At 47.3% G+C, this 24,458-nt stretch overlaps 1 protein-coding gene across 1 annotated transcript in view; it reads right to left on the reverse strand.

The window, feature by feature from the left end:
• Positions 1–24,458, reverse strand: part of COL6A6 (collagen type VI alpha 6 chain) — a 633,605-nt gene that overhangs the window by 485,851 nt on the left and 123,296 nt on the right. Inside the window, exon 2 of the mRNA XM_078663886.1 lies at positions 19,311–19,388. Within this exon, the coding sequence (XP_078520012.1) occupies positions 19,311–19,388 (78 nt within the window). The remainder of the gene's footprint in view (positions 1–19,310; positions 19,389–24,458) is intronic.

Genomic DNA, 24,458 nt, shown 5'->3' on the forward strand with positions numbered 1-24,458 from the left:
CGTTCTCGTCAAAGTCGACGATTAGAAACCGTCGAGCCCGAAGACACGAGGTATCGAGAATGCAGTCACAAGCAATCCCGGAGCTGTTCGAGGACCAGCAACCAGAAGAGGAGGAAGAGGCCGACGAGGCGGGGTCAGAAGCGGACGAGTCCGACGTCGAGGAATTCGACGTCCAACAAACCGTGAGTGACGACGTCCCTTTACCGAAAAACAGACCCCGCACGGTGTCGACCCCGCCCTCGAGCCCGGTCAGACAACCGAAAAAAGTTTCCAACGCCCCGCCTTCGAGCCCGGCAACGAAACAGAAACCGAAACACTCGGTCCCCCATCATAGTGGTTCCGGTTCCGATAAACCAACCACATCGACACCGAAGCACCAAGTAAAGGAAAGCTCGAAGTCGAAGCAGTCCATGTCGACACCGAAGCACGCTTCGGCGCCGAAAACACCCTCGACACCGGGGACATCTTCGATACCGAAGAAGTTGGATCCGAACAAAACTTCGGCACCGAAAATACAAATGGACATTTCAAAGAAAAGACACCTTTCGGAACCGAAAACTGCGGTACCGACACAGGAACACGGAACGGATCCTAAACAAAAGACTTTGTTTATTGACCCAAAGACTGGCAAGGTAGTCACAGAGCTACCTAAAAAGAGGAAACATGAACATTTGGACGACAAGGCTCATCCAAAGAAGAGAACAATGGGGACGAATACAACTCCTCCCCCTTCTCCCAAACCTCACACACCATCTCCGCCTATTCCTCACAATAGGCCAGATATCCCGTCCATCTACACCTACAACAGATGGAGAAAGTGACACAGGGGAGGGGGGACACCCTGGGGATGATGAGGACACAATCCCAGAGGAGGCAGACCCATGGGAGGAGTATAATGTGGGATCAGGTAATGATACCGACCTTGAGTCATATCCCTCAAAACCTTCACCTCCTGATGACAATACTGGGTTTGCACAACTCATTACTAGAGCAGCAACATTTCATAAGGTAGACCTACATACAGAACCTCTAGTACAGGACTTCTTATTAGAGACACTACCTACTGCACAAAGAACATCAGGAACACTACCAATGCTAAAAGGCCTTCTCAGTCATACATCAGAGATATTCAAAGACCCAGTGAGGGCTAGGGTATTGAACCCAAGAATTGATAAAAAATATAGGGCAGCTCCAAAAGACCCAATATACATTAAGGGACAAATTCCTCTAGACTCACTAGTGGTCACAAACGCTCGCAAGAGAGCAAACTCTTTATCTACGGGAGAAGCGCCACCTCCTGACAAGGAGTCTAAACTAATAGATGCCTCTGGCAAGAGAGTAGCATCTCAAGCGGCAAACAGTTGGCGCATAGCTAATACGCAAGCACTACTTGCAAGGTATGACAGAGCGCATTATGATGAGTTAGAAACACTCATCAAACATCTCCCTAAAGAACATCAAAAGAGAGCTGATCAACTTATACAAGAAGGGAAGTTAATTACTAACACTTCAATAAAGTGCGCCCTAGACGCGGCAGAAACTGCGGCAAGGTCGACAAATACAAGCATCATGCTAAGGAGACATGCATGGCTCAGAGTGTCAGGATTCAAACAAGAGGTACAAACCTCGTTACTTAATCAACCTTTTGATGGGAAAACACTTTTTGGCACAGGGACAGATGAGGCCCTAGAAAAAATGAAAAAGGATACAGAAACGGCTAAATCAATGGGAGCATTGCAGCAGCCGACACAACGAGGTTCCTTTCGTAGATCCACCTATAGAGGAGGATCCAAAAGTACAGGTACAAACCAACAGCAAACCTCTTTTACACCTACATCACCCAGAGGTAATTCTAGAGGTGGATACAGGGGTAACAACAACAAGGGTAGAGGTCGCGGAAACAACAACAACCGCAACTCTCCAACCCCAAAACAGTGACTTCATAGAGCTTCCCCCAGACCATATAACACCGGTAGGGGGACGCCTATCACAGTTCCTACCTGTCTGGGAAAACATCACATCAGACAAGTGGGTAAGACAAATTATCCAACATGGTTATTGCCTAGAACTCACAGCTACCCCACCAAACATCCCCCCCAAACAGCGTCCAATGAAACAAGATCACCTGACACTGTTAAAACAGGAAGTAATATCACTGCTAGAAAAGCATGCCATAGAGAAGGTTCCACAGCACCAACAGGGAACAGGAGTATACTCACTATACTTCCTAATCCCCAAAAAGGACGGGTCTCTAAGGCCAATACTGGACCTAAGACCTCTCAACGCATACATAAATTCGGAACATTTCCACATGGTCACGCTCCAACAAGTACTTCCTTTACTGAAGAAAGGGGACTTTCTTTCTACACTGGATCTAAAAGACGCTTACTTTCATATCCCTATTCACAAAGCCCACAGGAAATACCTCAGGTTTGTGGTAGAAGGACAACATTATCAGTTCAAAGTCCTCCCATTTGGTGTCACGACGGCACCAAGAGTGTTCACAAAATGCCTGGCAGTGGTAGCAGCTCACCTAAGAAGACAACAAATTCATGTCTTCCCATACTTGGACGACTGGCTAATAAAAGCCAGGTCGCAAGAGGAGTGTCTGCAACACACACAAAAGACAATTCAGCTACTACACCAGCTAGGGTTCACGGTGAACTACACAAAGTCACACCTACAACCAAACAAAGTTCAACAATATCTGGGGGCTACCATAGACACAGAAAAAGCCAAAGTGTACCCCAACCCAATAAGAGTCCAAGCAATGCTTACAATCATTCAGAGATTTCAGCCACAACACTCACTAACAGCAAGAGTGTTCATGCAGCTACTAGGCATGATGTCATCCTGCATACTGCTAATACCATATGCAAAACTACAAATGCGTCCGCTACAAGAATGCTTAGCGACACAGTGGAATCAGGCTCAAGGACAGATTACGGATCTGGTGTTGGTAGACGACCGCACACACCGCTCTCTGAAGTGGTGGAACAGAACAAACATTACCAAGGGGCGGTCGTTCCTAGAGCCAATTCCACAGGTGACAATAACAGCAGACGCATCGCTCACCGGATGGGGAGCACATATGGACAAATACACAGTACAAGGAAGGTGGAGTGTGCAGGAAAAAACACTGCACATCAACTATCTAGAACTACTGGCAGTGTTTCTAGCATTGAAAGCCTTTCAGATACATGTTATCCACAAAGCAGTCCTGATCAGAACAGACAACATGACAGCAATGTATTATATTCAAAAACAGGGGGGGACGCACTCTCTCCAATTATCCAGACTGGCACAGGAGATTTGGAGATGGGCCATTCCTCAAAACATCTATCTGTTAGCCGAACACCTACCAGGAGTTCAAAACCAGATAGCAGACATCTTAAGCAGACAGTCGGAACAAATACACGAATGGGAACTGCACCAACAAATACTGCAGCCATTCTTCCAAAGATGGGGACAACCAGAGATAGACCTATTTGCCACTCATCAGAACGCAAAATGCCAAAGCTTCGCGTCCAGGTACCCACATCACCTGTCGCAGGGCAATGCGTTATGGATAAATTGGTCCAACAAATTTGCATACGCTTTTCCCCCTCTCCCACTAATCCCATTAGTGGTCAGGAAACTGCAACAACATTCAATGACCATGATACTAGTAGCACCCACGTGGGCAAGACAGCCGTGGTTCACCACGCTCCTGCAACTCTCACAAGTGCCACATCAAAAGCTACGAATTCTACCCATGCACCTTACACAGAACCATGGAGAGATAATGCACCCAGATCCAACTCAATTGAACTTAGCGATCTGGCTCCTGAAATCCTAGAATTTGGGTACTTAGATCTCCCCCCAAATTGCATGGAAATAATTAAACAAGCGAGACGTCCAACCACCAGAGCATGCTATGCAGCTAAGTGGAAGAGGTTTGCTATACACTGCACTAATAACAATATCAACCCTCTAGACGTATCAACAAGGGAGATTATTTGCTACTTGTTACACTTACAGCAATGTAATCTAGCGTACACATCTATCAGAGTACATCTAGCAGCTATAGCAGCATACCTACAAAACAGGCAGCGCATATCACTGTTCAGAGTACCAGCGATAAAAGCATTCATGGAAGGTCTTAAAAGAGTCATTCCACCAAGATTACCACCTGCCCCAGTCTGGAACCTCAACGTAGTACTCACCAGACTAATGGGGCCACCCTTCGAACCTATGCATAGGTGCGAAATACAATTCCTTACATGGAAGGTGGCATTCCTTATAGCCATTACCTCACTCAGAAGAGTAAGCGAGTTACAGGCATTAACAATACAAGAACCATTCCTACAGATACACCAGAATAAAGTGGTTCTTAGAACAAACCCAAAGTTCTTGCCTAAAGTAATTTCAGCATTCCACATCAATCAGCCAGTGGAATTACCAGTCTTCTTTCCAAAGCCACAGACGGTGGCAGAAAGAGCTCTACATACACTAGATGTTAAAAGAGCCATTTCATACTACATAGAAAGAACACAAGGCTTCAGGAAAACTAAACAACTATTTGTAGCATTTTCCCCAACACATAAGGGCAATCCTATCTCTAAAGCAGGCATCGCAAGATGGATTGTAAGATGCATACAAATATGTTACATTAAAGCAAAGAGAACATTAACTGTTCCTCCTAGAGCTCATTCCACAAGAAAACTAGGAGCATCTATGGCATTCTTAGGGAACATTCCCCTAGATGACATATGTAGAGCAGCAACTTGGTCTACACCACATACATTCACAAAGCACTACTGTGTTGATGTACAGGCTGCACAACAAGCCAGAGTGGGCCAAGCTGTATTAAAAACTCTATTTCAGACAGTTGCGACAGACACTGGTGACCACCGCTAGGGAGGTAACTGCTGTACAATCTATTCATAAATGTACCATCTGCAGCCCATATGCCTCGAACGGAATATGCTACTTACCAGTATGCATCTGTTCTTGGCATAGAGGGCTGCAGAGTGGTACATGCCCTCCCTGCCTCCCCGGAAACCTGTGTCTGTCCCAACATTATCTTATTTAGATACATTTACATGGGCATATCTTTATGTACTACACTACACTACTCCATCTAACCCTACTATGGCAAAACAATCTAAGGATGGAGCCGATGCCCATGCGCACTAACACCGAGAGGAGGAGTCACCTATGACGACAAAGACTTCTCCAGAAGAAAAACAAAGTGCAATCATCCGAGCCCAACACCAGATGGCGATCTATTCATAAATGTACCACTCTGCAGCCCTCTATGCCAAGAACAGATGCATACTGGTAAGTAGCATATTCCTTATGGAAACTGTACACATTACGTAGGGCCCGATTTAGATCGTGGAGGACAGGTTATTCCATCAAAACGGTGACAGAAATCCCGGCTGCCGAAATATAAATACCACTGTATCCTTTGGGATTTACATTTCGGTGAATGGGATTTATATTCCGTGGACGGGATATCCGTCACCATTGTGACGAGTAACCATCTAAATCGGGCCCTTAGTCTGATGGTGAATCAGAGTATCTCATACTGGCTTAATTGAATTCAAGCTGGGAGGTAGCCCTCAGTTGACCTGTAAATGTATTACCCTCAGAAACAAGATTCTAGGTTCAGTGGTAAAACTGCACTTCCAATGTATTTCCTCAAGGCATTGAACCTCCAAATCAAGGTAAAATGTGGAGGAATAAAATAGCTCGAAAATGAGGATTTGTTGCAGGAATGAGGGGGGGGGGGGAAACAGTTTCATGAAATTATTTCACGTTTCTCAGGGAAATGTTTGAATGGTATGCAGTTCCTGTACCCCAGTGTCTCTGAGACGGGACTGCTCACAAAATATTTATGATGTAAATGCCTGTCTTTCCAGTTGAGCTGCCTAGTTATGTGAGTGTTAACATATGAAACCCACAGCACTGGAAAATTCTGCACTCTTGGGACCATGAGAAGTGGACAGACCCCAGGCACATTTTGAACAGTAATTTTGATTGGTTCCTTACTTTGAGAGAACCGTGGAAATTGTATCTTTCATTGGATTTCATGATTTAATGGGCCGGGGTATTCTGGTATTAAATAGTTAGGCTTGTTTCTGTCCACCTTTACAGACAGACGCCCCCCGTTTCTAGCTCTTGAGAACCCATGCCCCTGTTTGCCCTGCTCGTAGAGATAGTTCATTGTGCAAGCACATTTCGTCTTGTCCTGATTGGAACCTTTATTTCATTCTATGTGAGATATTATATTTGCAGACACGTGTCGCTTATAAATTGCCAGACCTTTCCCCGCAACTCGTTTAGCAATAGCAACTCTTCCGGGGCCCCCACCTACGCTCCCTGCACAGGGCCACCATGAGCCTAGAGCCGGCCCTGACATCACTAAATGACCACACTAGCAAAAATAGCAGATAAATCCAGTATCCAATCCATGGAGTAGTCACAGCAGTAAAAACTTGGACAAATTTATTATACCAGATTCCTTTCTCCTAAAAGGTGCTACATCACAGCGTGTCCGCATGTAGAGAATTTGCAGTCGTCTAGCAAATATAGAACATTATCTTTTTTAGAGCAAAATTGCGATACCTTAACTTTTATTGACATTTCCCTCCTACAAATTCTTCAGGCTGCTAGAAGTCTGCGGGAGTACACAGCCGAATACGTTCTTGAGAAAAATATTCTGCTCTGGGATTTCCAAATGTTGCCACACAGGCTGTGAGACTCCCCTCCCTAAGCCAATTTGGGCCCCAGTAACCGCATCCCAACCTTTTAAAAAAAGTGAGAGGGGGCTTGTGACCACCCCCCCCTTCCGGGCTGATTTGGTCCCTGGGGAGCCCAGCCCCTGTGGCCTAGCCAGATTCAAAAAGGGAGAAGGGCACAAGCCCCCCTTCCCCGGGCCGATTTCAGCCCGGGGACCAGGGGCGGCTGGTGTTAAAGGGCAAAAGGGCCTTCCCCTGCCATCATAGTGGAGGGGGAGAAAAACCTATGAGCAGCTCTAGTCAAAAAGCTAATGTTTGCTCTTTTATGCTTTTTTTGGCAGTAGGAGTGCCAGACTGCGCATGTGCTGAGAAGGCGTGATGATTCTTGCCCTAAAGACACAAACCAAGGCGGATACATCACTGTGGAAGGTGCGATGAGTTTTATCGGCGATGCATTGGCTTGATTTTGGGTGTATACTGCTCTGGCCCAGGACGGGTTCTGAAGAGCTCCATTCATTTAATTGAAAAGGGCAGGGCAGAGCCAGGGGGACGATGCAGGAGTGGGCATCTACAATGGATAGCAGGCTTTGCCTCCTCCAATGCTTGTGTGGCTTTTATTGGCTAGTGAGTTCTAAGGGGTGAAGTCCAGCAGCTTTCGATCTCGAGGACAAGGAGGGCTGAGGTGCATGTGTTCTGCTGCTGTGGGCTGTGGCAGAGTTTCTCCTCATCATCCGTTAGCTGGGCAAACTCACTAGTAAATGCTTTTGGAACAATTTGGTATATCAAGACTGTGTGGCAACATTTGGAAATCCCAGAGCAGAATATTTTTCTCAAGAACGTATTCGGCTGTGTACTCCCGCAGACTTCTAGCAGCCTGAAGAATTTGTAGGAGGGAAATGTCAATAAAAGTTAAGGTATCGCAATTTTGCTCTAAAAAAGATAATGTTCTATATTTGCTAGACGACTGCAAATTCTCTACATGCGGACACGCTGTGATGTAGCACCTTTTAGGAGAAAGGAATCTGGTATAATAAATTTGTCCAAGTTTTTACTGCTGTGACTACTCCATGGATTGGATACTGGATTTATCTGCTATTTTTGCTAGTGTGGTCATTTAGTGATGTCAGGGCCGGCTCTAGGCTCATGGTGGCCCTGTGCAGGGAGCGTAGGTGGGGGCCCCGGAAGAGTTGCTATTGCTAAACGAGTTGCGGGGAAAGGTCTGGCAATTTATAAGCGACACGTGTCTGCAAATATAATATCTCACATAGAATGAAATAAAGGTTCCAATCAGGACAAGACGAAATGTGCTTGCACAATGAACTATCTCTACGAGCAGGGCAAACAGGGGCATGGGTTCTCAAGAGCTAGAAACGGGGGGCGTCTGTCTGTAAAGGTGGACAGAAACAAGCCTAACTATTTAATACCAGAATACCCCGGCCCATTAAATCATGAAATCCAATGAAAGGTACAATTTCCACGGTTCTCTCAAAGTAAGGAACCAATCAAAATTACTGTTCAAAATGTGCCTGGGGTCTGTCCACTTCTCATGGTCCCAAGAGTGCAGAATTTTCCAGTGCTGTGGGTTTCATATGTTAACACTCACATAACTAGGCAGCTCAACTGGAAAGACAGGCATTTACATCATAAATATTTTGTGAGCAGTCCCGTCTCAGAGACACTGGGGTACAGGAACTGCATACCATTCAAACATTTCCCTGAGAAACGTGAAATAATTTCATGAAACTGTTTCCCCCCCCCCCCTCATTCCTGCAACAAATCCTCATTTTCGAGCTATTTTATTCCTCCACATTTTACCTTGATTTGGAGGTTCAATGCCTTGAGGAAATACATTGGAAGTGCAGTTTTACCACTGAACCTAGAATCTTGTTTCTGAGGGTAATACATTTACAGGTCAACTGAGGGCTACCTCCCAGCTTGAATTCAATTAAGCCAGTATGAGATACTCTGATTCACCATCAGACTAAGGGCCCGATTTAGATGGTTACTCGTCACAATGGTGACGGATATCCCGTCCACGGAATATAAATCCCATTCACCGAAATGTAAATCCCAAAGGATACAGTGGTATTTATATTTCGGCAGCCGGGATTTCTGTCACCGTTTTGATGGAATAACCTGTCCTCCACGATCTAAATCGGGCCCTACGTAATGTGTACAGTTTCCATAAATCACGTTACAGAATATGCCACGCAGTTATCACATAATTAGAAACTCTACATTTTTGTTTTGTTATTTTTGTCTGTTATAGATTTTGAAGACACCAATGCTTATTGTCCCACCCCCTTTCTCCTGAGCTTCCATTTCATCTCAATTCCTCTAACAAAATTCAGTGCCTATGTGATTTCCTAAGAATGTGGGCTTCAGTGCCAAGTTCAACCCCACCCACATGGTGCAAAGGAATTTTTGAGTATCTGTCATCTTCCTGCTTAGGATGAGACATACTCATCGGAATATACGAAGAGGAGGGAGGTGAAGAAGCAGAGCCAATGGAGTGAAACTGATACGAGGACATAACCTATGAATTGTGGTTTTAAAAAAAAGCAGATGTGATTCTACCACTCCTTCAGCAAACAGTCTTCATGGACATCCTGATATCAGAACATTACTCCATGCCTCCGTTTTCCCTTGTTTTAGCAGTGATGTTATTGAGCTGCAACATCTACTCGGAGAGCTGTACTGAGATTGCTGCTGTTAAAGCATGCCTGCAAAATAGTAACATTGCTTCATCACCTTGGGAACACACGGTTTCCCTCTGTTTTATGTATTCAATGTGAAGTGGTTTTCACCAGATGTTTGTGTGAGTGAAATGTACATTATTTTTATATGTAGGTCTATTGGGGGCCTTTTTCTCTATGGCGAGGGAATTAGGAGAAATGTTGTCAGTGCTCTTGTGGCATTTTACTGTTCCTTTTAATGCCAAGCCTAGTGCGAGATCACCATTGTGTTTGTATAAAATACCTGTGGTGGTTCTTTGGTTGATCCAAAAAAAAAAAAAAGTATATATACGATTTGTGTACATTTCCATGAGTAATTGCAGGAGGAATCGTATGATGTGAATATTTCTGCGTGCCAGCCTGATTATTTGTTAAGGACTCGGGGTGCTGCATGCGCGCCGCCGGTGCTATCCGTAGTACAGGAAGGGCAGCACGAGGAGTGTCTACGGCCCCTTCTGTGACAGTCACCAACGGGCCCCAGGAATGCACAAAGCAGGAATACGGCCCCAGGTGCTCAGGGTTTCCGTGCTCAGCAAGCAGGTCGACTCGATCCCATCCCCGGGTGCCCGTGTAGCCAGCTCCTGCAGCTGGGACATCAAGGGAGAGGTAGGACTCTCTAAACCTGTGACAGCGCTGCATCCCACTTTGTATCCCTCCTCTGCTCCTGTGTATGTTTGCAGTGCACCTGTGACAGCAGTGCTTTGCACTTTCACTGCAGTGCACCTGTGTTTCCCTGCAGTGCACCAGTCACAGCAGTGCCTCGCACTGTGTGTTCCTGTTGTACTCCTGTGTATCTCTGCAGTGTACCTGTGACAGGGCTGCCTTGTACTGTATATTCCTTCTGTGCTACTGTGTATATCTGCAGAGTGCCAGCACTTCACTGCACTTTATATCCCTGCAGTGCTCCTGTGTATCACTGAAGTGCACCTGTGGCAGCGGGCCCCCCTGCAATACACATGTGACAGTGATGTGTTCCATTGTGTATCATTGCAGTATTCCTTCCTGTGTATCTTTGCAGTGCACCTGTAGCAGCTTTGCATCACACTTTGTATCCCTGCAGTGCTCCTGTGTATCTTTACCGTGCACCTATGACAGCAGGACATTGCACTATCCCTGCAGTGCTCTTGTGTATCCCTGCAGAGCACCTGTGACAGCCAGGCTTTTGCCCGGTGTATTCCTGCTGTGCTCCTGTGTAACTTTGCAGTGTACCTGTCACAGAGCTACCTTGCACTGTGAATCACTACAGTGCTCCTATGTATCTCAGGCAGCACCTGCCTTGCACTGTGTATCTCTGCATTGTACCTATTCTAGAGCTGCCTTGCTCTGTGTATCATTGCAATGCTCCTGTGTACCTCTGCAGTGCACCTATGATCATGCTGCCTTGCTCTGTGTATCACTTCTGTGCTTCTGTGTATCTCTGTAGTACACCTGTGATAGTGGTGCCTTGCACTTTGTATTTCTGATGTAGTCCTGGGTATCCATGCAGTGCACCTGTGACAGCGACGCCTTGCACTATTTATCACTGCAGTGCTCCTGTGGACTTCTGTGTCACAGTGGAGGAAACTTCCAGGCAGATGAGGCTGCTGGGAAGGAGGGGGGCTGGGGCGGCAGCAGGTAATTATCTCCTAAGCCGGTATTTGGTCACTGACCCGGCCCGAGGTGTTACCCACTGACATCAGAGCCCAGAGCGCCGCAGGTCTGGTGGATTTTCAACTGGTGCGAGGCACCGAGAGCACTGAGCAGAAACGAAACCATGTCACAATGCGGCCTATCAACGGTCAGGCAGGACGACCTAATGACCCCCTATTGCGAACAGATGGGCATGTAATCACATATCATATTAAAAAAAGAAGAAATTCACTTTTTAAAAGGTCTGCGTGGCAAGCAAATGCTACAAATATGTTTCTCCAGTCCCAAGTGAACAATTCACTCACATGTCGGGGATGATGCATGGTAACGTTAATAATTGTTCTTTATTCTCGCAACTGAGTGAAAACAACAACGTTACGCGCTCACGCTGCCATTGCCCGGAGGCCGCCAAATCCTGCCAGGGGGCCAACAGTGATCCTTCGGCTTCGATCCGACCCTCGTCGTGGCGGCCCCTGGGGTTTGGCGGCCCTGTGCAGGTGCACAGTTTGCACATGCCTAGGGCCGGCCCTGGTGATGTGAGGGCCTGGGAGCAGTGCCCACTGGTCCTTGGTACGTAGTGTTGTCAGTACGAGGTAAACTTGTTTCACTTTTATTCCAATATACACAAAAACATATTTTCATATTCCCTATACAATATTCTTGACAACCACTTCCAAAATATTCAACAACGCATATTCCTGTTCAACTATACAAAGATCTTGACAGCCAACTCGTTTCATCCCTTTGCTGGACGTGAACAGGGCTGCAAAGAAAAATATATATATATGTGCAAATCAACATTACTCTTATGTACACAAAACAATTCATGAATTGTATAGTTGAACAGGAATATGCTGTGTCGAATATATTGGAATTGGTTGTCAAGATTATTATATAGGGAATATAAAAATATGTTTTTGAGTATATTGGAATAAAAGTGAAACAAGTTTACCTCATACTGTCAATTTGGCCTGTGGATTTTTCTTAGGTCTTATGTAATTGAAACATTTATATAGTGTATAGACTGAGAAGACGCTCCTTTCTCTTTATTATTATTCTGTTAATGACAAACCCTGACTCATTCTGGGCTGTTCCAGCTTCTATATCAGCAACCTGTCAATCTGCAGGTTCCTCAGCTCTCGTAGCCATGGGTACCTTCTCTAGACTGAGTATCTCTCTCCACGTGAGTCACCTGAACGAATCTTAGAGGTGCCCATCGATGACTCCTTTGTTATTGGATTCACGGAACCTGCAGTGCTTGATGAGGGTATCAAGTCTTTCGACAAACTCTCCTTCTTTTTACCAGCTTGCTGTCTTGCATGATTAAAAATGCACTTTTCATAGATTAACATTCGCCATTGTATTAGGCTAGGCTTCCAACATTTCTTTGATTTGACTGTAAGATACTTCATCAGCTTGTGACAATTTCTTTATCACTTTTTTCACTCCATCACCTGCAAGGTTCTTTAAGTATTTGATTATCTATTTGTCATCTACTTCTTCTAGAGCATATATGAAGTCATCAAAAGTTTTCAATCCATGCAGTCCATCTGGTTCCAATATTCAGCTTTTTGGCTAATTATGTAACTTTGTAAGGAGTCGGCCAAGCACCACAAGGGTCCTACTGCACATGATCACATGACACTACAGCACATACAGTGCAGTCAGGGTTGTCCCCAGCCAGCTACTGAAAAACAATCGCATGCCTGGACCTACTGACAGCATTGCCTACTGACCCCAGCACTACAAAGGGGCTTTATATGGTTCATTGCTATTACGTTAACATGCAAAGGGAATGAACACTTTGGTCACGCAGGTCCTGTCACTTTGTTGCAAGGGACATTATGTAAGAGGAGTTGAACTCAGGAATATTTCTTTGAATTTGTCCAAGGAAGGATGTACCTGTTCCAAATGTTTGACAGGAGATTGTTCTGCTGTTGTCATTGGTGTAAATGTTTGCTGTGTGTGAGGATTCTTACACTGCTGCTGGTTGTTCCTAAGCAGCGTTGTGTTAGAGGTAATCTTGCACTTGTTTGGCTTTGATGTGCTGTTTGCTTGAGAATGAAAGAAACCCTGCACTGCTTTTTTGCAGTTTGCTCATACTCCATGCATGGTGAGAATAGTTACTCCACTGTAGCATATGCATTTACTTTCCTGCATGCTGAAGAACCGGGTTTTCAGAACCCAGCGGCGTCAGGGACACGCCCAAAGTCTTCGGGTTCCCCTGTCCTGGCAAACAGAGAAACGGAATACTTCTAGGTGGCGTCAGAGATCAAATTTATTAGCTACAGCTAGTAACAGTAAACCAAGCAATGCAACACGGTGTACAACTGAGGAAACTGCTCAATTTTCATAGAGCAAGACATCACCTTTTATCTAGAATTTCAGTTCATTACGAATGCACACCCACTGCGGCAAATTCTGACGAATCAAATACATTTTACACACATTATTACATTCCAAGAAGCTCACTTTACATTGTACCAACCCACAAGTTAATTATTAGGACTGTCCCAAATTCGATTACCACAAGCCGGACAAACCCATAATTGAAAGCACTACCCATGTAATGAAAAGACATAAGGAAAGGAGCAATTCAGATGTTGAGTAGGATAAGATATGTGCAAGAAACTAAAAGTTAACGATATCCTGAACATCGATTGGCAATTTCAGACAACGATTGGCTAGAGAAACTGGCTTCGTGAAAGGGTCAGTTTCAGGTGACGGGGTCAGCGTCTTGCAGTTCACTCGCAAGTCGAAAAGGCCAAGTTAATACGTACATGAACAACGAAGCCCATGCAAATTTGTTTGATCGTTTACTTCCACGGCCTACGTGAGGGCAACACAAAATGGCGTCTCAAACAACGCAAAACAAAATGGAGTCTGGTCCCGAAAACCACAGAAGCTCAATGCACGAGGGTTGCTTGAGGCTTACATAGTTTCTACTTATGCTATAAATTTCTATTGGGTATGAGAATGGTTTGCACTACAGCCAGAGTCATACTTCTCCTGTTTGTGTAAAGAAACCAATACGGTTACAGACCAGATAGTCCATCTTCTGAATAAGAGGGAAATGTATGCTGCCATGCCATGTCGTTTCAGAGGGAAGCTTACTCTCATGCCGGCCACACTTTACTTGCTCACTATGTAATTACAAACCCTAAAAACCCCTATCTATGCAAAAGCCAAAACAGTTGACTAATTCAGTGCTTGTTTTTCCCTTATGCAAAGCAATGCAGCACAACAAGAACGTTTCAGAATGCAGCCCATATGCAAAGAGGAAGTAACAAGGAGAAATAAAGATATTTTTCCTCAGTATGCCAACCTTAGGCAGGTGCATCATTTTGGCTCAGACACATTTTTACAAGTCTTTGTAAATATGGTTTCGCGCAAATACACATGCGTGGACGCCTATGCTCCACCCATTTAACACTTACATGACTCAAGGTAACGTAAGACAGCATTATGTGCTGAATTATTTTGTCTTACGAGATCAAACTAAGCCCGGAAATCGCGCTTCATGTGGCATTGTAAATCCCAAAATAGATTTTGCAACATGGCTGTGTCAAAAAGTGATGCAACGCAGTTGCAAAATTTTACAAAGATCTGGGCCTAAAGGTCCCTAAGGCTTTGGGCATAGCGCCAGGACACCCCTGGGTAACCGTGCGCTCTATAAGTGCAAATAACATAACATGACATAACAAAAGTCCCCAAGCAGTGTAATAGAATTTCTTTTGTAGTGCTCCAAGCCCTTTTGACACATACAGAAAAAGTGGCACATTATGTTGAACAGAAGTCACACAGACCTCTGTTTTTAGGTTGGCCAAGCTTTCCTAAATGGGTTTAGAGAAAGCAGAATATCTGCAAGTGCAGGGACTTGTACTGAGATCCCTTGCAGGAGAACTATTTTGACAGAGTGACCATTTGGTGTCCCTTCCTGACAAAAACAATCCTGGCTGTAACACAGGCACACTTGCACCATGGCGTGAAGGTTCATGCATTGGTGCTTGGCAGTCACAATTGCGCCAGTGCAGATAGAGAGCTGGAATGGGCCATATGTTAGTAAATATGGCGCGTTCCTTCAATCTCCTTTTTATGCATCGCATTCCTTCTCTCTCCATTTGATGCAGGGCAGCATGTTGTCTTGCTGCATTGCTTTGTGGGAAATATTGGTAAATCTGGCCCCTAATGTTTAGGGAAATCCATAGATGCTCTGTTTTTTTTTTTAAACAGGCCACTGCAAAGAGACCATACAAACAAACACATTTTCGGTCACTCGTGAATAACTAGCTTTCAGTTCAAGGATCCCCAGTTAGTGCTAATTTAACACATTTTGAGTTTGTTGAGATACAGTTGTCCCTGTTGTTTAGTTCTTTTCAGTAAACGTGGTACGGAGCATCTGCTTTGAGGGAAAACTCGAGTGCTTGCTAAGTGTGCAAGAGCACGTGTACCTATGTGTTTTGTGACGAATATTTACAGACTACAAAAGCAAGATGTGATCTTAAAACAAACAAAAAGCCCATAAAACCAGTTCACTCAAGGTCACACGTGTTGTATAGTTCTGTATTTTTTCTTTCCCACCTGATGACAGCATTGAACCACCCAACAGGAATTTGTTTTAGCCCTAAAAAGTACAAAACCCACTTAGTGTAGACAAAGAACAATAAACAATTAAATGAACCATCATAATAGAAAGTTTTGGGTCTGCTTAGAATTACTCAATATAGCCGTCAAATTCCTCAATGGTTTCCATACACATAGTCAAGGCTAACCGTGTTTCAACCTTGGAATATTTGTTTTATTAACTTTATCCAGATGGTTTATCATCTACCCCATGAAGCCAATCACAAACACGCTTCAGTGGTATGGTTAAACAAGCTGTCCAAAACAAGTCCTTGCACCATGAAGCCCAAGACGGAGGTACTCGTGGTGGGGGGAGGACCATCTGTCTGGTCGTCGGCATGGTGGCCACCCTGTCTGGGAGAAACCCCTGTCCCCTGTCAGGAAGCAAGGAATCTCGGAGTGTGGCTTGATGTTGACCTTGCCTTTGGCCCTCAGGTCAGCCGGGTGGTGGGGGTATGCTTTGGAGATCTGTAATCTTTGAAGAAGGTCTTGGACCTCCTACCCATCACAGCGCGTCGGACTCTTGTGCATGCCCTCGTCACCTCGCGCCTAGATTATGGCAATTTGCTGTATCTGGGGGCCACGGGAAAGGTCATCAATCGCCTTCAGGTGCTGCAAAATGCAGCTGCTCGCTTGGTTCTGAGGCTCCCTAGGAGATCTCCTTCTAAAGCAGCGCTCCAGGCCCTACACTGGCTTCCTGTCAGAAAAAGGGTGGAGTTTAAGGCTCTCTCTACGTGTCACCGTATTTTGAGCGGTAAAGCTCCTGCTCCGATGCGGAATCTGGTCACTCGCTATGAGCCTTTACGGGACCTGCGATCCTCCCGTACAGGGCTATTGAAAGTTCCAAAAATAAAGAAGGCCCGCATGGGGGGCAGGTCCTTTAAATATCTGGCCGCCAAGCAGTGAAATACCCTGCCTACAGAGTTACGTTTTCAGCTTTCAGAGTCCATTTTCAGAAAAAAACTTAAGACTTATCTCTACGGGAGGTAAACGACTGTGATGGCTGCTTGGACTGATTACGCCACTTACCATAGCGCGGGGACATGCCGGGCGCGTAACCAGGCGCTCTATAAATCTTCCTAATAATAATAATAATAATAATTTAAGCATGAATGTTTGCATCTTGGTGTAGAAGACCTACTCCCATGGGAGAGACCTATTGCCCTGCTCTGTAGACAGCACGTTTAAAAAACAGGATGCACAGTACCACTGTACGCCCATGTGCGGGTACAGAAAGGGTCATTGATACAGCACCGTAAGCACAAGGTCTCCACATGGAAGGCCCCATTGGAAGTACATAGTAAAAGACAGAGTTAACCAGGGTCTTTTATCGTTAGCCATACAAAAACCATAGAAAGCCATGATTTATTTGTGAGCATAAAAACAATAGTATTACCTTTTAAATTACGCTTATATGGATTTGGAGTAAATGTTGGTCGATCAGAGCTTGTGGGACTTTCTAATGCAAGATCTAATTCAAATTTTGGACTGTATCTCAGGGGTAATTTTTAGGTTTTATGATGGGATTTTGGGTGGCAAAGGAATTTTTAGGGTTTTGGGTGGCTATGGTATTTTTGGTGGCAAGTGAATTTTTAGGGTTAAATGTGGTTATGGGTTTTTGGGTGTCCAAGGAATTTGTAGGTCTTACGGTGGGTAAGGGATTTTGGTTGGTAAGGGAATCTTTAGGGATTAGGAAGGGTAAGGGTGGTTGGGTGGCAAGGGAAGTTTTAGGGTTTAGGGTGGGTAAAGTCTTAGGGTGGCACAGGAATTTTTAGGGTTCAGGGTGGATATGGCTTTGTCGGTGGGAAGGGAATTTCTAGGGTTTGGGGTGGGAAACGGTTTTTAGGTGACAAGGGAATTTTTAGGGTTTAGGGTGAGTATGGCTTTTTGGGTGCCAAGGGAACTTTTAGGGTTTAGGGTGAGTATGGCTTTTTGGGTGGTAAAGGATTTTTTAGGGCTTAGTGTGGGTAAGATATAGGGTAGGAATGGAATTTGTCGCCAATGGTAGCACCCACACTAAGAGTTCAGCAGTAAAGGTGGGACTTTGGAGCTGAATTTATCAAAAGACTGCTTGAACCACTGTTGTGGGATATATAGATATATATGTCAAATACAGTCCAAGGATGATACTGGGCACTCACGGGCATACAACCGCAACGTGTTCCGGCCACTTAGCAGGCATAGGGATTTTGACGCAGTGAAGGCATAGAGTGATGCAGTGAAATATTGTAAATTTTCACTGCGTCAGATCTACATGGCTTTTTGCGTCGGAATACCCACCTTGCATACATTATACCTGACGCAGGTATAATGTGGCACAGGGCTTTATAACGTAATGCATCTCTGTAGATGCGTCACTTTGTAAATGGGCTGCAATGTGGCGCATTGTTTACGCCACCGCAGCGTCACAAAACGTGACGCAATGGCGGTGCAAAAGTGCTACAAGGAACTTGTAAATCTGTCCCTTACTGTTTCATTGTAAAGGCATGCGTGGTAATGGCATATGCATGTTAAAGCCCTTCATTTGAAATGCATGTGTGGTAAAGATGGGGTCGATGTAATGATTGCGTTTTTAAGGCATGCATTGCAATGGCATGCGTGGTTTCGTCATACACCGTATTTCAGACAGGTTGCCACAGGGCTTGTCGAAGGCCCTGAGTGGCTACAAAATAGAGTGTCCAGTGGTGAGGTAACAATTATAATATTAGTTACGCATACTCTATGCAATCAAACAGCAGGAGTTTTTAGTAGTATTTCAAGGTTTATAGCAGCACTACTCTTAGCCACCAGACTTGGATCTGATTAGAAGGCTGGATCTCTGTTAACAGTACAGACTGCAGGTGACTAAGTGACCTAGTGAGACAGGATATTATAAAAAACGGAACTAAAACATAGTCCTCTTGCTATAGGGAAGTGATTCATCACAAAGTTAACTACCAACCAGCTGCTAGGTTGCGCTTGCCGAACTTAGTGCAACATCAGGGAATGTGGTCCGCGGTTCTCCTGGATTCTTCATTTGAAAAATGAAAGATAAAGTCAGTCACACACTGAGGGGCATATTATCAAGAACAGGCGATAAAATTATCGCCGCTTTATCGGCAGGAAACTGCCGCTAAAGCGGCGATAATGGGCTTGATAATATGCCCTTGTGAATTCCCATTGCAGCCCAGGTTAACACCAGAACCTGGGCTGCTATGGGAATTCACAAGGACATATTATCATGCCCATTATCGCCGCTTTAGCGGCAGTTTCCTGCCGATAAAGCGGCAATCATTTTATCGCCTGTGCTTGGTAATATGCCCCTGAGTTTTTTTGGGGAAACTTGGAAGGCTGTATCCTGTTGATGTGCATGATCTCCCTGTGCAACAATGGATCTTAAATATTCTTATAGTATCCCTTTAATAGATGCCCAAAAATGCAAAAATGGCAAAAAATGTTTCACAGGTGACCTCGTTCAAATGAAAACAGAATTACGAGTTTATACTCAGGACTTACCAAAGACGACATTTTCTAAAAGATAGATCATAATATTTCAAGCCAATGATCTCATTTTAACTTGTGCTGTTGTTAAAAATATAAATAGAAGGTCGACCCTTACCACTTTCCACTGTCATCGAAGAGATCATCCAGATGAAGAAGATGAAGATGGGCGCCAGCCTCTTCATGCTGGACGTGGCTGTAAATGAAACAAAATCACAGCGATTGTAAGATAACGTCAATATAAGGTCTATTATAACATCTGACTTTGAATTATATGCCGTGCAGAATGTAGTCGGTAGACCCTTTCGCCACTGAAACAGCTATTGTGTCAGTAACAGCTTTACAAGAAATGTAGGACTTGTTAAGTTCATGGTAGTACTCTGGCTTTACATCTAGAGACAATCATGGCAAGATCTGTGAAATCCATGTTAATACTCTAGCTTTACACCTACAGATAATCATGGCAAGACCTGTGAAGTCCATGGTACTAATCTAGCTTTATACATAGAGACAATCAGGGGGGGGGCGTGGCTTGGACGCCGATCGGGATGGCGGCATGAGCCTACAGCTCCGTGCCTGATCCCATAATTATCCTGGATTCCCGCGCTTCTGGGCGGGCAGAAAGCTCAGAAACCAAGCTTTAGTCACCGGACAATCAGAGGGTGACATTCGTGGGCCAGCAGGTCGCCAGAGACAGAGAGACGACCGGCTATTGGCGACCTGCGGGAAGGCAGACAAAGAGCCCAAGATGGCGGCCGCCCCGAGCAGCGGTAGCTGAGCTGAGGAATACGGAGGACCGCGGCTGCAGTACAGCGTGGGAGGCGCTCGGGGGTCTCTGGCGGGTGCTGCCCTTGCGGCGCGGAGAAGAGGGGCTGCGGAGGGAGCATGGAGCGGGGGCCCGCAGTTCCTGGGTTGCTGGCGGAGAACCCATCCCCCCGCTGCTGGTGCCGGCGGCCATTTCGCCGGGGAGCGGTCCTCTGCGGTGACACCCGATCCCCATACAGCGGTGGGGACCCGGAGCGGTGTTGGAGCTCCGGAGTTCGGGCAGGAGCTGAGGAGCCGGAAACGGAGCAGCACGGCGGACTCTGCCCGCGGAGGAGACACTGCCTGACGGCGACGGCGGTGGCGCAAAGGGGACCCGACCCGCGAGCGGTGAGCGAGAGCCTGGAGGGGGAACACACGACCTGGCCTGGCAGACGCGACTGATCCCTGAGAGGGAAACGGCACATGTGAGCACGAGATCGTGCAGCTGGTGCAGAGCCGACACAGAGGTCGGGACCCAGGTGGCGAAGGGGATCGCTTTGCTGCACTGCAGGAGTGAGGCGCCCGCGCCTAGATGGGGCTGCCCTGGTTTGAGTGCCTGAGGAGGTGTAGTCGACACCCTGCCCTAGCGCTTGTTGGGTTCTGGCGCTGGGAGGAGGCGTTGGACGACGGAGCCATTGAGCCGTGGGGAACCCGTCGGGGTGGTCCCGCTTGGGGAGACGGGGGGAAGCCCCTCCAGATTGTGAGAGCGACCCCTCGAGCGGAGTGCGGCCCGTTCACTTGAAGCGGTGGACATCCCTTGGACGGACACCTGAGATTGCGGAGCGGAGGAAAGACTCAGGGAGCAACCACCCGGCGAAGGGGATTTTGGCCTGGCCGATCAGTCGGGAGCTGCCCAGCGGCTATACCCGCAGTTACCCAGATGGCTGCCAATGGCAGTAACGTGTGCGAGGAAAGGGGAAGCGGCCAGCTGGACATGCCGAACACGGTCGGGGGCTCACCAGCAGCGCAGGATGCATCAGTGCAAGAACTACGACTGAACGCGCGGCTGGACGGCATATTGGATGCGATTGCGGCAACCAAGGACTCCCTTCATCAGGACATTGCTCAGGTGGCCACGGGACTAGGTCTGCTGAGGGCGATCATGCGAAACTATCCAACAAGGTTAAGGATAATGCACAACTGCTCTCGGAACTGAAACCAGCGGTGGTCACTGCAGAACGCAAATTGTCTGATATCCTGGAAAGGCTGGCGACGCTGGAGAAACGGGCGGAGGATTCCGAAAGCCGTGACCGGAGGAACAACATCCGGGTGGTGGGCCTACCAGAAAAAATTGAGGGGACGATGCCGTGGCCTACATGGAGAACTGGTTGAAAACAGTCGTGGCTCCGGAGGGTTTATCTCCGTTCTTCTCCCTGGAACGTGCACACAGGGTCCCGACTCGCCCGCCCATGCAGGGGCGCCCTCCACGGCCGATGGTGATCAGGCTCTTGCACTTCAAGGACCGTGACTTCCTGATACAAAGAGCACGCTCGGTGGGCCCCTTTAAAATAGACAATAGCTCGGTCACGATCTTCCCAGACTACACGCAAGAGGTCCAGAGGAACAGGGCGTCATTTCTGGCTGTGAAGAAAGAGCTGAGAAACGAGGGTATTCAGTATTCCCTACTCTTCCCGGCCAAATTGCGAGTGATCCTGGACGGGAAGACCCAATTCTTCCAGACCCCTGATGAGGCGTGGACCTGGCTGGAGTTGTACCGCGCGGGCACAGACCACCAACATAGAGGAGACCGGGAACGACAGAAGCCCGTGCGGATTCGAAAATCGCAACGCATCCGCAAGAAAAAGAAACTCAATCAGGCACAGCAAGCTGCTGGGATGGCGGAGGACAGAAAGGGGGCGCTGGCGGCTACGGCGATCATCACGGGCTCGCAACAGGAGAAGGGACTGGAGGACTCGGACTCGGAAGTGGAGAGCAGAAAATCTGGGGAAGAACTGTCCGAGGCGGATAGCTCCGTGGGGCCGAAGGTCACCCCGCAAACATCGGATGGGTTGTTCAACGAGTGATCATTGCAGTGCGGGCCTACCACGTGGCTCCTGCTGGAGCGGACTATATGGGATGTCTGACGGACTGGCAGGTACTCTGTTGCACTTGTTATAAGGGATCTTGGGCCTGGAGCTGGGACCCGGCTTGCCCCGGGTCGGCCCGGGCCTCCCCTCATTGCCCTTAAGGCCTTCTGTGGTGACGACCACAGAGTAGTGGATTGTGTGAGATGTTATATGTTTGGATGGGGACTGATGCTTTATTATTGGGACCTGTTCTGGGGAGAGGGGTTGGGAAAGTTTTTTGGGATGTTTCAAGTTGGGGGGACCGCTGCCGCGATGTGGGGGTCCAAATGATGCTGCCGGAAGGGAGGGGGAACAGCGGCAATGGGAACGTTACCTGATTTAAAAAGCCTTACATGGAACGTCCGTAGACTCCGTACGATGTCCCGGAGAAGCAAGGTGCACGCTTATTTGGTGAGACGTGGCATCCAGATTGCATTATTGCAGGAGACCCACTTGACCAGGCAGGAATGTACTGCGTTGCAAAAGAGGTGGCGTGGCCAGGTATTTGGCACAACATATTCAGCGTTTGCCAGAGGGGTACTGATATGGGTGAGAGCGGGAGTCCCATTCCAGGTTACCAACCAGCTAGTGGACCCCGAGGGCCGATTTGTGGTAGTGGAGGGCAGGCTGTATGGGAGGGAAGTAGTGCTGAGCAGTATATATGCCCCTAATGTCGACCAGGCCCGTTTCTTTGATAAACTCTCCGGGTTGTTGGCACACTTCCTAGCGGGCCCTATTATAGTGGGGGGAGATTTTAATTTAGTCACTGATGTGACGCGAGATAGGTCACACCCGCCGCTGACTGACTCTCCGGTTCGGAGGTTGGCCGCGCATAGGAGAGACTGGCAGGAGAGGTGGGGCCTTGTGGACGTGTGGAGGGAGCAGCACCCAGAAGTTAGGGACTACTCTTTCTTTTCAGCACTGCATGCATTACATGTTAGAATAGACTCTATACTATGTAGTGGCCCCCTGGCAGCCATGATAATGCACACGGAGTATCTGGCTAGGACCATATCTGACCACAATCCCATGCTGATGACGGTGCAATGGCAGCGGGTGAGGTCTGCGGTACCAACATGGAGGCTGCGCCCTGATACATTAGAAGACCCAGTGTTTAGCGCCACGGTCCAGCAGGGCATCGCACAGTATTTTGACGAGAATGAGGGCACGACTGCAATGAGAGCGGTGGAATGGGATGCGATGAAGGTGGTGGTGAGAGGTGTGTGCATGGGTAGATTCTCGAATGCCAGAACGACGGTGGTGGCTGATCTGAATGAAGGCAGAGTGTGCGCTGAGAGATCTAGAGAGGCGCAGGCCTGAGCGACCGGAACTACAGGGCAGGCTATTGGAAGCGAAAGAGGCGATGGCAACTGGAACAGAAAGGCTAAGATGCTATGATTATAAGCTATACCTCACCAAGGTACACGGGGAGAGAGATAAGGTGGGCACTCTTCTTGCTAAACTCGCTAACCCAGAACCTAGGGGTTGCCCGGTCATGAGCATTAAAACGGGGTCGAGGGAGGTGGTCTATTCCCAGACTGCGGTTTTGACTCGCTTCCAGTCCTACTATACGACTCTATATGAGAGCCAACTGGAGGCAGATGGCACTGTGATAGACGAATACCTAGACGGGGTTCAGCTCCCGGCACTGGATGACGAGACTGCGAAAGTATTGGGCGGCCCGATAACTTTATCGGAGATTCGGGTGGCCATTAAACAGATGGCTAGAAATAAGACGCCGGGGGTGGATGGTCTGCCGATCGAATTCTATGCGAAATTCGTAGATGTTTTAGCACCGCGACTCTTAGTAGTATATTCCGAGGCCCAGACCTTGGGACGCCTCCCCCAATCGATGAGGGAAGCCTTAGTGGTACCGCTGCTGAAACCAGGTAAAGAAGCCTCAGAAGTGACATCATATAGGCCACTGTCTATGCTGACGGTGGATTACAAGATCTTAAGCCGTATTCTGGCCTCTAGATTACTGCCACACATGACCACATTGGTCCATGAGGACCAAGCGGGGTTCATCCCCACCAGGAATACATCCCTTAATATCCGCCGCTTGCTCCGTGTAATGGCCGGCGCTCAGGCCCTGGAGCATAGATCCGCAGTGCTATCAGTGGATATCGAGAAGGCATTTGATAGCCTGGAATGGCATTATCTTGCTAGGGTCCTGGAGAAGCTCGGCCTGGGAGGTGGTTTTGGCCGCTGGACGAAGGTTCTATATGCTGAGGCAACGGCCAGGGTAAGACTGGGACCAGCAATATCGCCTGCGTATCCAGTGCGCAGAGGAACGAGGCAGGGCTGCTCGCTGTCCCCTCTCCTGTTCGCTTTGGCGATGGAACCCCTGGCGGCACAGGCGCGAACGGGAGTACCGTACCCGGGAATCCGATGCA

This window comes from Lissotriton helveticus, chromosome 10 (genome assembly GCF_964261635.1).
Source record: "Lissotriton helveticus chromosome 10, aLisHel1.1, whole genome shotgun sequence".
NCBI classification, from domain to species: domain Eukaryota; kingdom Metazoa; phylum Chordata; class Amphibia; order Caudata; family Salamandridae; genus Lissotriton; species Lissotriton helveticus.